This window comes from Xenopus laevis, chromosome 8L (genome assembly GCF_017654675.1).
Source record: "Xenopus laevis strain J_2021 chromosome 8L, Xenopus_laevis_v10.1, whole genome shotgun sequence".
NCBI classification, from domain to species: Eukaryota; Metazoa; Chordata; class Amphibia; order Anura; family Pipidae; genus Xenopus; species Xenopus laevis.
The window spans coordinates 100,285,488-100,302,379 of record NC_054385.1 but is presented as its reverse complement, the minus strand read 5'-3'; the positions used below and the strand labels follow the sequence as shown (position 1 = coordinate 100,302,379).

The 16,892-nt window shown below is 37.6% G+C and overlaps 1 protein-coding gene across 11 annotated transcripts in view; it reads left to right on the top strand.

Moving 5' to 3' along the window:
• Positions 1 to 16,892, top strand: part of ralgapa1.L (Ral GTPase activating protein, alpha subunit 1 (catalytic) L homeolog) — a 108,610-nt gene that overhangs the window by 65,175 nt on the left and 26,543 nt on the right. For all 11 annotated transcript variants that reach the window (XM_041573316.1, XM_041573315.1, XM_041573312.1 and 8 more), the window contains 3 exons: positions 4,999 to 5,182; positions 14,618 to 15,467; positions 16,433 to 16,504. In XM_041573316.1, coding sequence (XP_041429250.1) covers positions 4,999 to 5,182; positions 14,618 to 15,467; positions 16,433 to 16,504 — 1,106 coding nt within the window. The remainder of the gene's footprint in view (positions 1 to 4,998; positions 5,183 to 14,617; positions 15,468 to 16,432; positions 16,505 to 16,892) is intronic.

The following is a 16,892-nucleotide window of genomic DNA, read 5'->3' as shown; positions in this document are numbered from 1 at the left end:
TTACTTTAAATGTTATCGCTTGTTAAAACCAAGAGACTATTCTGCCACAGTTAGTTGTAATCTGGCATCATTTCATTAGTCTTTGGATTGAGTCATCAGCCAAGGTGTTGTCATGAGAGCAGCCATGATAACACAAAAATGCACAGACAGGGCTGCCTGTAGGGACTATCCAATATATTTTAATGAATATTTTCTAGACTATTATTATAGCATAATTTTAATTATTATTGCATAATTATATGTAAGCTTAAATCTCAACAGACCTAATATCTGCTTGAGGGTGATATTCACTGACTGCTACATGTACGATAAAGTCCATTAGTATGCCTGGGTGCAAAATCATCATAACTTATCCATACCTCCAGAGAAAGATCCGCACTCAAAGGAGTTGTAGTTGCACATTTAGGTGAAATGCGGATACATTCAAGTGAATGACACTATTTGTTGATGTTTTATTTTTAGTTTTTATATTTAGTTTTAATTTTAACTGCCTTATTGAGGTGATCTGTTGCACTAACATGATAAATGTGTCCACATTTATTTACTTTTAACAATAAGTAAGGGGTCTATACACAACAGGATCCGTAATAAGGTGATGCACAGACTAACAGGAGGGTTTAAAGTGGTGTTTTATTTCATGAGTTATAGAATGGTATTGGGGATGACACGTTTTAAATGGTACAATATAGCAATCATTGATGCTTGGTTTTTCAAATATATCGTTTAACCACCTAGATGTATAGATATCTGGGATAGATAGCATTACTAATCATTGAACACAGTCCTGTAGTAATTAGAGGGGGATGGGTCAAGACCCAGGGATCTCTCATGCTTCGCACAATGGGAATATGAGGGAATATTCCACATTAATAATGTAGTGCGTTAAAAGCCAGGGAGTCCTAAACAGATTCCCAGTGATAACTAATAAAGGATAAATAATGATTTCATTAAATTTAGTGATGAATTAAGTGACATATTAATATATATTAAGGAATTAATGTGATATTGTACCAAATAATTGTAGAAAGAGCTATAACAGGGGCCAAATGCGGCCCGATATCCATTTTTATTGGCTCGCAGAGTGCAAAAATCCCTCCCCCCCTAAAAGTGCTGACAAGTTTTTCAGCAGCCAGAAAAAAATTTTTTCTAACCACTGCGTCATTGGGGGGTGGAACCTACAGTGTTTCAGTGTCTGAACCTACAGTGTTTCAGTGTCTAATTAAAAATGGAGAGGACCTGCACGGTGTACCTACGTACTCCACCTCGAGTGAGTGGCCCGGCTCTTTGTGTATTTTACCTTGGTGGAAAAAGTTTGGACACTCCTGATCTATAATGTTAGAAATGGAATTAATAGATAAAGAAGTGGTATACTCTTGACAGTCCACGGAATGGCTGGTAGCTTTATATAATAACATTTTACTCAGAGATTGACACAATAGCAAAAATGTATTCAAACTGGCAGCTGAGATGTTACAATATAAATGTGGTAAAGATTGCTACTATGTGTCTTGTTTTTAAATGTATGTATAACAAGTAATGAATGGTATCAAAACTTTATTAATTGATATGTATTTATAACTTTTTTAGCTATATGTATGTTTATTGATGTTTAAAATGATAGTCGCTTTGGTATGACGGGGTTAAAGGAATTGTTCAGTGTAAAAATAAAAACTGGGTAAATAGATCGGCTGTGCAAAATAAAACATGTTTCTAATATAGTTAGTTAGCCAAAAATGTAATGTATAAAGGCTGGAGTGATTTGATGTATAATAAGTCAGTCAGGACACTACTTCCTGCTTTTCAGCTCTCTTGGTTTACACTGACTGGTTACCCTGGTTACCAGGCAGTAACCAATCAGAGACTTTAGGGGGGGCCACATGGGTCATATCTGTTGCTTTTGAATCTGAGCTGAATATTGAGGATCAATTACAAACTCACTGAACAGAAATGCACCATGTGGCCCCCCTTCAAGTCGCTGACTAAAGGTGGCCATACACGGATAGATCCGCTCGTTTGGCGATGTCGCCAAACGAGCGGATCTCCCTCCGATATGCCCACCTTGAGGTGGGCAATATCGGGCTGATCCGATCGTGGGCCCTAGGGCCCAACGATCGGATCCTAGCGTTTGCCAAACAGGCGGTCGGATCGCGGGACCGCATCAACGAACAGATGCGGCCGCGATCCGACGGGATTTTTAATCCCATCCGATCGAGATCTGGCCGACTTTCGGCCAGATCTCGATCGGGGAAGCCCGTCGGGGGCCCCCATACACGGGCCAATAAGCTGCCGACACGGTCTGTCGGCAGCTTTTATTGGCCCGTGTATGGCCACCTTAACTCAGAGTTATAGAGCTGAAAAGCAGGAAGTTGGATTCTGGCTGTTTTATTAGACATCCAGTCACTCCAGCCTTTATACATTACATTTTTGGCTAACTAATTATATTAGAAACATTTTTTATTTTGCACAGCCTGTCTATTTACGCAGTTTTTATTTTCACACTGAACTATTCCTTTAACACGTCAGGGGCAATGCTGTTGTTTTCCCGCCACATTGTAGATATAAGGCACTTTCATTGTTCATTTGACACGTTGAGAAAGGCCCAGTGAGGGTCGAAACATCAGTCCTTTTACTCTACAATAAAGTGAAGTTTTTTTTAAGTTCTGTGAGTGCTGATCTTTCTCCGAAGGTGTGTGTATATATATATATATATATATATATATATATATATATATATATATATATATATATATATATATATATATATATATATATATATATATATATATATATATATGTGTGTGTGTGCTTTTTATCTGCTTGTTTGGATATATTCGTGCAGTGTACTATAAAAATCTTGGAAAATGTAAAATTGAGGTTTCTATATAAAAGCTTGTAAAGCCTTTTTTTACAGGGTCCATAGCTGAGTAGGCCCCTTTCTTTTTGCAAGACACAACTAGCCGCTAATTACAACTGTACAACCATCAGTTGTATTTTATGCCATGCCAGTTTTGACCTTGCGCTTGGTTATTTCATTTCAAAGTAGAGGTTATATTACACCATTAGGTGCCAACGTTGTTTTTAAAAGGATTTGGGACATGCTCATTTCATTCCAGGCTCCAGGGTATTGTAGAGAAATCTTGTTTTCATGGCCATTTAGCGGGTGTTTATATTTGTTGTGGGCATTATGTCACATTGAATCATGGCTCTTTCACCAGGTCTTGTCCATAAAGCAACAGGATTTATCATCATTTTATTCACATTATTTCTAATACTACAGCCCATGCCTGTGCAGTTCTCTGATTATTAGAAATTATCACTCTGAAACAATTCTTTCATTTCCGCTGCAGAAACAGCTCTCTCTCAGATCGCTAATGGCTTATATTGCATTGGGACAGTCTGGCCATTTATCCGTACACTTATGCCCAAGGGGGCAGCACGTACAGGCTCTTCTTGGTTACAGTCCTCTTTAAACTATTGCTTTTTTCATTACTATAATTATTATGTATTTAAAATGCACTTCTTAAACGTTGGCAGCTGCCACACTCTGTTGGGATTGAAAAGATTCTAGGCTTATGCCTCAAATAATGTACATCCCCTCCAAATATTATTTTGAGATGATTCTTTATCTTAAATGTCCTATTTAATATATTTTTGTTCTTTGTTTGGCTTGCTGCATGGCTGTTGGATGTTTAGTTATAAAAGTCCCTGCCTTAAAGGGGAACTATCGCGAAAATGAAAATTTAATATTAGCTTCAGCATACTGAAATAAGAAACTTTCGAAATACAATCAATTAAAATTTTTGAACCGTTTCTGAAATAGTCAAGTTCATCTTCACTTTTCCTCTCTCAGCATCTGTTTCTCTTCATTCAGCAGTTGGGTGTCAGATGAATGCTCCAATATATCTCATAGGGGGCTTCTTTTAACTAGAAGATGTATTAGAGCTCACTCTGCTTAAAACAGCAGAACTCGGGTATCTCTACATGTAGAATTTGTGGAAAAAAGGCAGTTATTTTGTTAGATTTTGTTTGTACTGGAATCAGTTACTTGAGTGAGCTCTAATACATCTGCTAGGAAAGGAAGCTCCTCTATAAGATGTATTGGATCATTCATTTAACACCCAACTTCTGCATGAAGACAGAATGAAGATAAACAGGCGCTGAGAGAGACATAGGGGCACATCGAGTGAAGGATTCGAATGCAAAAAACTTCGAATTTTGAAGTGTTTTTTTGGCTACTTCGACCATCGAATTGGCTACTTCGACCTTCGAATCGAACGATTCGAACTAAAAATCGTTCAACTATTCGACCATTCGATAGTCGAAGTACTGTCTCTTTAAAAAAAACGTCAACCCCCAACTTCGCCACCTAAAACCTACCAAACCTCAATGTTAGCCTACGGGGAAGGTCCCCATAGGCTTTCTAAGCTTTTTTTTGGTCGAAGAAAAATCGTTCGATCGATCGATTAAAATCCTTCGATTTTTCAGAGTTTTTAATTGATTGTAGTTAGAAAGTTTCTTACTGCAGTATGAGGAAGCTTATATTATATTTTCATTTTCACGATAGTTCCCCTTTAATTACGTGGTCAGTTCAAAGCTGATATATTATAGGAGCACACAGTAGTTACAAATTCATTACTGTTTTGAAAGTCCTGGCCCTTGTCCCTCCCACTGCTCATTAGTTTGCATATGTGCGCAGAGGGAGTTTGTTGGCCAGGAAAAAAAGCAAATTGGAAGTCTTCAAGGAGTTGCATAACCATATAAAGGCATGAAGCTAGAGGCCTTTTATACTGGCCATCAAACTCTGAAGTGACTCCTAATATACACATATTTTACAAGGGGGGGGCACTTTTTTTTGGGGGGGAGGGGCAGTGCTCAGTATTCATATGACACAACTGACATTACTAAGCACTGATTATAACTGATGACATCACTAAGCACTTTTTATAAGAATACATATTATAGTAAGATATATTTATGGTTTCAAATCTCATTCTACAGGTTCTACATGATTGTGTCTATGGCTCCCAACATTACAGCAATCCCAAGTACTTTCCAATGAGCCTTTCAGATCTGGCGTCTGAGGATTATGATCCCTTTATGCAACTGGAATGCCTAAAAGAGCCGGAACCATTACATTCCCCAGATTCTGAGCGGTCCACCAAATTGCAGCCTGTTACTGAGGGTATGTGTGTAACTGCTTTTATTAAATGTACAGAATATTGCACAAGACACGTTATTTAATAGTCTCATGTTGTGTTTTAAAATGTAGCTTAGCCTAGTGAATAATTACAGTCATTCTTGTTAGTTTTAGAGGGTTTATGCTTAAAGTGAATTCATGTTGTGGAGGCAGTTGATGCCTTTGAGTCCTAATCTTAGAATGGTCCCCTTTCTTGCTTCATTGGTGTGAGGAGCACATATGTTTTTATGGGGAACCCTTCCCAAGTGTTATGCGTTCCATTCTGGTTTATAGAATATTTATATGCCTAAATAAGTTCTAATAATGTCAGTTTCCTACAAAAAATTGTACTGCATACATGTAGCTGAAAACATTTTAAGTCGACTGTATATGTGCTAATGCATGTCATTACTAAAGACAAAATTGTACATTTGTTTTTAAAGCATTTTGCCAAACATTTTTGGCTTAGAAAAATAATTTTGTTTAATTTGTTACAATATTGATGAGCAGTAAACAAAGAACTCAAAATGTGTCACAGTAGAACCCTGCTTTTAAGTTTCTCAAGGGGTTGAGTTTAACAAACTTAAATTCAGGAAAACATAAAATCCAGGAGAAAATGTCCGAAGTGTATGGGCCTTGAATAATGGGTGAATGATCTGGGAAAACATAAATTTGAGGGATGTAAAATTGGTGTCCTCCCACTTAAGTGAGTGACCGCTAGAGTATTATTTGTAGAATTAGATGAGGTTGGGTACATTTCAAGAAAATACAGTATAGTGCGAAACTAAAAGGCACCAAAGTATCTGCAGGTCTTCTGGCAAACTGCCCCCTTCACTGTTTTTTCATATTGGGTTTTTATATTAATATAGTGGTTTTACTGTAGATGGTTTTGCAGAGTCCTGCATAAATTAAAATACCCCCTCTTCATACCTCTTTCTTTATAGCACAATTCTTACTTTCCACCAGTCAAATTCCAGTTGAGTGGATATGAATGTTCCATATGTGCAGCCCAGCAGCTAGGCCAAGTAGTATGCTACAAAGTGAACATTTACTTTATCTGTGAATTCTGTTGAACTGGGAAGTGTAACAAGGAAAATATCCAATTTTGTGGGCGAGCAAAAAGTCAGTGTATAGAGTATTGATTGGGTAGGTGCTTATCGTTGCCAGGTTTATTTTTTGCTCTCTTTGGAGCAAGTTTATTAGTGGGCGAATGGCAGTCTGCCACTGCTTGCTTCTAGTTGGCAACTTTAAATCCTGATTGGCTAGGAGCTTTTGCCTTTGCTTCTAATATATCACGATAAGAAATAGAACATCTGTAAAAAATGTGACAATTCACAGAAAGGACACTGTCCTGATGTGAAGTTTTCTGGACACTGACTCTGACACCTTATCATAGGCGCATATATATATATATATATATATATATATATATATATATATATATATATATATATATATATATATATATATATATATATCTCATTATCTCAAGCAGAACTGGTACCTCTTTCTCTAACTTGATCCCTTTTCATTCATTCACCACATTTGTCTTGTATGTCACTAGTAGCTGCCATCAAGTATGTGTGTGTGTTTTCTCTAACCATGGCAGAAGAAACGAGCATTATAAAAATGATGTGTTCCAGGTTGCTTTTTCTGCTATTCCATGTAACTGTGTTAAGAAGCACATTTATCCCAATTATTTTTTTTATAACATTTTACAGAAATGTACTGCTAGTTTGACCTACTTAACGACCTGCAGTATGCGGTCTGTTGTTTTTGTTTTTAATTTAATAAGGAGGCCAGAACAAATATTGAGTGCCAAAAGTTTTTATAGCCATAATTTAGAATTTATCACACCAAAAAAAATGAAGGATGGCTTCAAGCCAGGTCCTGAATGGTAAAAAAACAGCAATTCTATTAACAATCATGGCACTAGCTGAAGTTTCCCAGTAGGGATTCATACACAAATCATTTCATTTCTTGGATCAGCAAGTAAATTGAATCCTCCATATGGGTCTTTGTTCATTGACGGGGCTTAACCTTGTTCAGTTCTTTAATTTCCTGGAGTTGTAGTATTTGGAAATGTAAAGCCACGACTTTCAGAGGTAGGCTGTGCTTATTTAGACTACAAATAACTCTTACAGCCAGCATCTTATTCAGGTTGATTGATGACGATTTTGCATGCGCCAAGCCAGCCCCAGAGATGTTGTGCAGAGCACAGCTGAGCAATATGTGCCTACATGGGAAAATACACCCATGGTCATATTAAAGATATACTCAGTACTGTAATCAGTAGAGTGAAACTTCTAGGTCATGGAAAAAGAAAATGTTCTTTTCCTTTTTACGTTAGTGCATGCAGAGCTTCTATGAGCTACTTTCCAATACCTGTAATGTGTTATGTTTGATATTCACCTCCTGCTGTTGTTTTTCAGGTGCAGTGACTATATATATATTATCCCATAAAACCTTTATTGTCCTACATAGTTCTATGTCATTAGCTCACACTTGCATGGCTTTCCTTTCAAAACGTATTATTATTAAAAATGTCCAAGGAAGCAAAATAAAGACAAAAGAGATCTATTGTCCTAGAGTATGATGTAGAGAGTGAAATTCTGAGACAATTTGGAATTGGTTTTCATTGGTTTTCATTTTTATTATTCCGCGGCTCAACAGTTAGCAATTTCAGCAATCTGGTTGATAGGGTCCAAATTACCCTAGCAACCATGCATTGATTTGAATAACAGACTGGAATATGAATAGGAGAGGCCTGAATAGAAAATGAGTAATAAAAAGTAGCAAAAACAATACATTTGCAGCCCCTCCGAGCATTTGTTTTTTAGATAGGGTCAGTGACCCCCAAGTCAGAAGGAGGTAAATAATTCAAAAACTATACAAATAAATAATGAAGGCCAGTTGAAAAGTTGCTTAGATTTCACTATTCTATAACATGCTAAAAAGTTAACCTAAAGGTGAATCATCCCTTTCACTGCATTAAGATGTACGTACCATATTGCTATGTTTGTTCCCATGTTATGGGAAGGCCATCTCCCATAGGGGCAAATTTACTAAAGGGCGAATTGGCAAACGCTAGATAAAATTCGCCAGCGTGACGTCATTTTGCCACTTCGCCGATTTACTAATGGGTGCTGGCATAAATTCGCTAGCGAAGTAGACATACTCTAGCGCTAACGCCAGGCAAAGTTGCGATGTGGCAAAGGGACGTAACTACGCTAATTCACTAACTTGCGTAAATTTTTTTGGGGGTACCCTCCTTCCCCCCCTACATTTCCTAACATGCGGCACCTAAACTATACAGTGGGCATATGTATAGGGCAAAATAACAACTCTATTTTATTTTATGAAGCTTTCCCAGGCTTGTGTAGTGTAATGTATTTGCTGCTACATATACGTCCATTTTACTTTAACTTGGCGCCGTATGCAAATTAGGCATCGCTAGCGTAACTTCGCTTTGCTTGACGAATTAACGCTAGAGCAACTTCGCTACCTTTAGCCTCCCTGGGGGAAACTTCAGATTTTAGTGAATTTGAGCAGCCCTGCCGAAACTACGCTTGGCGAAGTGTGGCGAACCCGTCGCTGGCCCATTTTCGGCCAATAGTGAATTTGCCCCATAGACTCCATTTTATCCATGTAATCGAAATTTTTAAAAAGGAGGCAAAACAATCCTATTGGCTGTATTTAATGTTCCAATGATTTTTAGCAGACTTAAGGTATGATGATACAATTTACAGAAAGATCCCTTATCTGGAAAATCCCAGGCTCTGAATAATAGGCCCCATATTTATATATACGAAGTAAATAAATAAACAAAAAAGGCAGTTTTGTACACAATTGCCATGTTTTACAACAATGCTGTGTTTTTCCCCACAATTCCTGCACAATTGTGGCTGCAAATTAATCATAATTGTAAATGCGTGTTATATGATACGAAATAGGCCTGCCATGTTGGACATAAACTTTGCATTAATGCAGGAAAACTTTTTTTTTTTTTTGTCCAATTGTCAGACTGCTGCTACATTTATGGGGCACTCAGTTTGTGTAACCAGATTGTACAAGATTGTGCAGATTGTAGTTGATGGTCCCTGGGCCAGACAATCTGAACAGGAGCCGTAAGACGAAATATCAGGCTTCGGCTGCTCCTTTTTATGTTCATTAAAAAAAAAAAAAAAAAGCAAGGTTTAACTTGACTTTCTACCTGTGTTGGTTCAGGAGTATAAATGAGACACCGCGGTACAATGCAGCAAAATGTGCTTAATATCATATTCGGGTCCGTAAAATACTGTGGCTTTGTTCGGGCATGAGAGGTTGCAATTATGTCAGATATGGAAATGCTTCAGTCTATTTATTCCAGACTTTTTTTCTCCTTACTATAATTGACCTAAAAGTTCAGTGTGCTATTCTGTAAGAGCAGAACATTGCTATTCTCCTTTAATAACATCTTCACCTATTTCTATTAAAGTGAGCCCATCATCTGATCCCAATTAGTTTCCATGTCTTTTCTTTTGCTTGAGTAAAGAAGAGCAGGCGTTATGCTTTTGTCTGGCATCTGTGGGCAAATTAATCATCTCTAATTACTGAATTTGCAGCACAATGCCCGGCTGTTTGTTTAAACCTTTGCACTGAATAGGCCTATTTTAAATGAACAACCATTAAACAAGGCTCCGAGGTGGTCTTTCTACACACTATTGTGTATATTATAGAAATCATAATATATATATATATAATTATATATCTTATCATTTCTATAATATTAAGAGTCCCATGGACTCCATTATAATCAAATAATTCACATTTTTAAAAATGATTTCCTTTTTCTCTGTAGTAATGAAACAGTACCTTTTACCCAACTAAGAATATAATTAATCCTTATTGGATGCAAAACAATCCTATTGGGTTTCTTCAATGTTTAAATGATTTTTTAATGGACTAAAGCTGTGGAGATTAGGGATGGGCGAATTTGACCCATTTAGTTTCGTCAAAAATTTGCCGCCGGCGAAATGACGCCCATTATAGTCTATGGGTGTCAATTTTTTTGTATATTTTTTTTGACGCATGTCTTTTTTTTTTTTCACAAGTCTATGGGCGTCATTTCCGCGGCGAAACAAGGTGAAAAAATTCACCCATCCCTAGTGGAGATCCAAATTACAGAAATATCCCTTATCCGGAAAAACCCAGGTTCCAAGCATTCTGAATAATAGGTCCCATACCTGTAATACACAAGTCATGAATGTCCTTCAAACTTTATTCTTATAAATGGTGCTCAGTGATATCATTTGTGTCACATGACACACACTTGCGGGGTTTTTTAAAAAAAAATTGCAGGACCCTGTGCTGTAAAAGATGTGGATATTGGAAGACATCCAATGGTTTTATAATCATAAGGATCAGACATAGACTTGTTAGTTGAATGGAATATCCTTTGACATTCTTCTAACTCTGCAATTTTTCTCTTTAAACTCAGTCTTTCCATCATAGTTACATAGTTAAATTGGGTTGAAAAAAGACAAAGTCCATCAAGTTCAACCCCTCCAAATGAAAACCCAGCATCCATACACACACCCCTCCCTACTTTTAATTAAATTCTATATACCCATACCTATACTAACTATAGAGCTTAGTATCACAATAGCCTTTGATATTATGGCTGTCTAAAAAAATCATCCAAGCCATTCTTAAAGGCATTAACTGAATCATATAACAGATTCTTGGGCATCTGTTTTCTTAGATACCCACTTTCCCTTGTTGAACAGTGTGGTTATTTATCACTGTTTGATGGTATGTCCTCAGCCACAATATGTTTACTTCCCTGTAAGCCTCCATTTGTTTTATTTTTTTTAAAAAGCCCAGTTCTTTCTTTTTTAGGTGATAGATGCTGAGTACAAATAAACTAAGATTTCTTTCTTCCCTTCATAGCTCCAGGATTCACAAAAAGTCCAGTGGTTTGCCTTTCAAACTTATCCTTCCTCCATCTTTTCTCGCTTCTAGAGTCTCAAATAAAATTTCCCACACCTCAAATGTCTTTTTATGAATTGCAAAATCGGTCTCATTTCTGAGGCATCTGGTGTTGTAGGGAGTTTTGCTCCTTTTTCCAGAACCTTTCATTTCAAATTTTGTCATAGTTACAGTCATATTAAAAAGTTTGGGAACGCCTTTTAATTCTTTGGGTTTTGTTTATCATTGGCTGAGCTTGACAGTAGGTAGCAAGTTTTTTTCTTCTGTGGTGTTCTTCGTCTACCATGCAAAGCGCTTTTTGTTATGGCCAAATAACTCAATATTTGTCTCATCAGTCCAAAGTGCTTTGTTTCAAAATGACTGTGGCTTGTCTAAATGAGCTTTTGCATACAACAAGCGACTCTGTTTGTGGCCGGAGTGCAGAAAGTGCTTCTTTCTCATCACCCTGCCATACAGATATTCTTTGTGCAAATTGCCCTGAATTGTAGAACGATGTACAAATACACCATCTGCAGCAAGATGTTTTTGCAGGTCTTTGGAGGTGATCTTTGGGTTGTCAGTAACTATTCTCACAATCCTCTGGATATGCCGCTCCTGTATTTTTCTTGGCCTGCCAGACCTGCGTTTTAAAGCAACTCTGCCCGTGGCCTTCCATTTCCTGAATACATTCCTTCCAGTTGAAACTGACAGTTTAAACCTCTGAGATGGCTTTTTTGTAGCCTTCCCCTAAACCATGATACTGAACAATCTTTGTTTTCAGATCTTTTGAGAGTTGTTTTGAGGATCCCATGCTGACACTCTTCAGATGAGAGTCAAACAGAAGCACAACTTGCAATTGGTCACCTTAAATACCTTTTCTCATGATTGGACACACCTGCCTATGAAGTTCAAGGCTTAATGAGCTAATCCAACCAATTTGGTTTTGCCAGTAATCAGTATTGAGCAGTTACATGCATTCAAATTAGCAAAATTACAAGGGTATCCAAATGTTTGCACAGCCAGCTTTTCACATTTGATTTAATTTTATACAACTGAATACTGCTTCACTAAAACTCTTTGTTCAGAAAACACCCCAGTTCTCAGATGTTCCTGGGAAATGAAAGACATACCACTGTTATCTTTTTTGTTGACAGTAGAGTAAATTATTATGTAGCCTGAGAGGGGTTCCCAAACTTTTTCATATGACTGTAAACATAAACCAGTTACATTGGCGGACACCTAACCAAAACTAGAAATGTTGAGATTGCTTAATTAGTCGATTATGAAAAATTGTTGTTTATGACATTTTAATTAGAAGGCAGATTCCAATTTTATTTTTAATTCTGCAATTTTGCTTTTTTGCTTCAGAGTATTTTTTCTTGCAAATAAATATACACATCTGTAACTCTTTCATGATTTGCCCAATTGGCATCACGAAAGCATGGAAAATTTAAAAACAGCAGTACTAAAATAAACTATGATTACAGGAATGCATAATATGTTTGAACACCTGAATTTTAGGAAACTTTTGCAATTTTTTGGGGTTTATCTGACCTTCCAGTACCTTTTTCAGATTTTTAATCACATTCCCATTGGCTTGCTTAATAGGCACGTATACAGAGCTTTAATTAAAGCAGAGGGAAAGTAATTGCACGCAAATGTCCGTTGCTTTTTTAATATCACCACAGCCCGAGGCCCTATCTTCCAAATAAAGACAAATTGTAGACTTTTAGCAGATCTATTGCTTAATTATTGAATGCCAGATAACAGTAGTACATTAGCTGGAAAGATGAGTTTGATATTCTCCACTTAATTTGAATATGGGTCTGAAATTTGTCTTCCTTGTTGACCTGCAAAGTGCCCCTGTTCAAATACTAACCATATTAGCAGCAGATGCATTAAAAACAGAATTGACTATTCCTCTGAGCCACACTTTGACCAACAATATAATTTAGTATGACGAAGGGGCTCAAAAACATGTTGATTTGTAAGAGTGTATTGTAACATGTAATGTCTGTAGGGAAAGTTTTTAAATCTATTTAAAAGATATTCTGCATCTTAATTTGCTTATTTCTCCTAGAGCAAGGGACACTCTTACTGTGCCCTGCTGTCTTTTTTTTGTTTTTTTGGTATTCGTTCAGGATTGCTTGGAGTTGTAGTGCAACGACAGCTAAAGGATGACAGTTCATCCCAGTCCTAGGCTATTGTGCTCAACCTCAGATTGACTTGTATTGTTATAGTGGTGGGTATATAGCAGTGTTGCCTCTACAATAAGCACAATGTTTTCTATAGGATTGGCTTGGTTAACAACCTTTATTATGTCTTAGCCGGACTAGAAATAAGGTGTGCTCAGTTACATTATGATCAGTTTTATCAAGAACCCTTTGACCGGAGAGTATGTTTTTGGAGTATCGGAGGAAACTGAACTGCCTGATGAAAATTCCACTCAAGCAAATAGAGAAAACCAAACTCTATGTAGACAGTACCCTGGTCACAATTGAAACCAAGACCCCCAGTACTCCAAGGCAATAATACCAACCCTATGGTATGAAAGCGTGGCATTCGTGGAGGCTTATTTATCAAAGGTCAAATTTTGGTGGATTTAGAGGTGTTTGAAACCACGACTAAACACACAAACTCTAAAGAGAGAGAAAAATACAAAAACCTCTTAAAGTCCAAATTGATTTAAAATGGTCCAACGGGATCAGCCCAGCTCCCATTGACTTCTGCAGGACCTCGACAGCTATTACCTGTTTTGTATTCGTGGTTTGTGTGGTTTTTAGATAAATCTAGAATTTTTAGAGCTTTTAAAAAAAAATGTGAAAACTACAAATTTTTAGAGATTCGTGGAAAAAAAACTAAATTTGCCTGTTAGTAAATGGGCCTTATAGTATTTGTGCTTTTCCAGTTAAATGTATTTACTTCATTTTCATTTGTGAGTGTTAGACTCTGCGATGAAGGATTTGAAATGTTATAAATGCCCCAGGGAGGCTTTGGATGATATGTAGGAATGTAGATTTTTTTGAAAAAGGCTTCAACCACACTGGCAAGAATATGCTAAGTTACTCATTAGGTAAGGGGTTGTTAAATTTCCAGCCTACTGAGCACTCTGCTCCGCTAAACAATCGAGGCCAGAGTTAATTGTTCACCCCCAAAGGTAAGTGCTTTTTCGAAACGTGGCTGGGTAGTTACAATGATCTCTCAATCCTTTCCAAAAATGTCATCAGTTTTCTGTTTTTCACTCCTTGCTCCATCTCATGGCAGAATCCAGAATCTATTAAAAACAAATATAAGGCATGGGTTAAAATACATTAATTAATAAAACTAATTCTAAGGGTCTTTTTTGATTTGGACAGGCAGCTCCTCCAGCCTAGTGCTTGCTTGAAACGCAAACAAACTCCCCTGTCAAATAAATAGAGGGCACTGCCCTATTTTTATTGTCTTTTTTTCTTTTAAAGTCATTAAAACATTTTGCACATCTTCTCTTTTCAGTGAAAATTCCAAAGCAGCAAGGTCTTATCCCAGTAGCAGCGCGGACAGTAATCACACATTTGGTAAACCACTTGGGGCACTATCCGATGAGTGGAGACCCTGCCATGTTGACTAGCCAAATCTGCGAGAACCATGATAATCCTTATTGTGAAAGTTCTGATCTATCTCCTCAACTCTTCCATAGCCCCAATCTGCAGTTCTTTGCTCTCAATAATACCACTCTTGTGTCCTGCCTTCAGATTCAGTCTGAAGAGAAACTACCTCCTGGTGAGGACCTCTCTTCTGCCAGATCAACTGTACGCGTAATTATGCGGGATCTTTCTGGCAAGTACAGTTGGGATTCCTCTATCTTATATGGACCTGTACTCCCATGTGAGGGACAAATGACTCAGTGGTCTTCCGTTCTGGCAACATTCTCTCCTCCTTCCAATCAAGAGGTTGAATACCCATCAACCCAGCGGGAATCTGAGGACTTTTCATCTCTTTCATCAAGAAGGAGAGGAAGGGAATCTCTGCCCCTATGGGACAGCTTATCAGATGAACAAGATGCTCTTGACTGCCTTTTGCAGTATCTGGGAGCTACTGGTCCAGAGTGCCTTCAGAGGGCAGGAGTCCCCCTCAATGTGCCCTCACCTCCACCTGCTTGCTTTTCTGAGAAGCTGGAGAATGAGGTTAGCAATGCAATTCTGAAACAGAGCGCTGAAGAGAGAGAATTTGTGGAAAGACATAGTGGTAACCTTCACATGAGAGCAATGCCTCAAGATCAGCCTGTAAACCAAAAACCCCAATCGGCTTTCTACTACTCCCGGCTATTGCTTAGTATCCTCGGCATGAACTCCTGGGAGAAGAGGTAAAGCAGTGTGTGAATGTTTCTGCCATGTTCCTTTCCATTTTCCAGGACACAAATGAATATTTATAGTTTTTGCCTCCCTTTTGAGTTGAATTATTTCCATAAAGTGCAAAGTAACTTTGCTAATAAGCTAAGCTGCTAATAAAAGGAAATCAATAGCAATTCGATGCATCAAATATTTTGCAAATAAATGTTGAGTATCATACGTAACAAACTTGGACTCAAACTCCGGAAGAAGCCCCCACGTTTCAATACAAAGTGTAGTGCAAATAGGATACCCTATAGATAAGTGAGATCTTTGATGTTGTGTAAGGTATTGTACGTTGCAAGATTAATCTGCAGGAGAATAGTTGCATCCTTCCCTGGTGGATCTGTCCAAATCACCAAACAGTCTTCTGGCTAAAAAAATGGAGCTCAAAACACACTAACCATTTTCCATAATGTGTGTTTGGTCGCTCTTCCATCCCCTGAAACATCAGGCATTGTCAGCAGCAGCAAGAAGCTTCTGTTTCACTGTGGTGCTAAAGTTATTAAATATTTGTATGTGTGAGTGCTCTAAGATGTTGGGAAAGACATATATCCAGTACCATTAATAATGGCTAATTGAGTACCTTCTGGAAAAGTAGTTAATTCTATCATTGGTCTTTGCTTACAAGAGTTGCAACACATGGGGGAGGTTGAACTTGAGAAGGAATAAGTCAGATTGTGGTGAGTTTTGTGTCTTGCTATATCTTTTAAATGAACTGCTGCTGTCAATTCCAAAGGTATTTGAATTGACACTCTGTTGTGTTTTTTTTGTCATACTCCAGTTAAAGCAAAATATTTCTTTCCATTAGTGCATTATAGGGCAGTTGTAATTGGCTCCACGTTAAACTGCAGGCTATTATGTGTGCTTAAAGTTTTCATGCTGTGTAAGTGATATGGAACTGATACATGCAATCAAACACGCACCCTCTGTTCTACAGGCGAAACTTCCACTTGCTCAAGAAGAACGAGAAACTGCTGCGTGAGCTGAAAAATTTAGACTCCCGGCAATGGTAAGCCCTGGTTTAATTGTCCTTTCAATGCAAGAGCATTGGTTCAAATACACAAAGAAGTCTGCTTTTAAAAAGTTTGTGTGATACACAGTTCCATGTAGTCCAGTTCCTTCATGGACTTTCTTATATTTGTTTGAGAACTACACTACTGGCTTGTGCTGGGCATTCTTTTTTGTTTTATGTTATTTCTTGCAAGAGTTTAAACTGAAGTACCTTTATTTTCTATTTTCCCTGCTTCTTGACAGAAATTGTGGTGGGAGGAGAATGCAATTAAGCAAATTACCAGTTCATTTATTAACACAGTTGGTTTGAACACAGATAGTGAGTCCTTTTTAAAAAAAGACCTCCCTTTCCTCAGCTACAGCTGGTGTGTCAGGTTTACAGATAC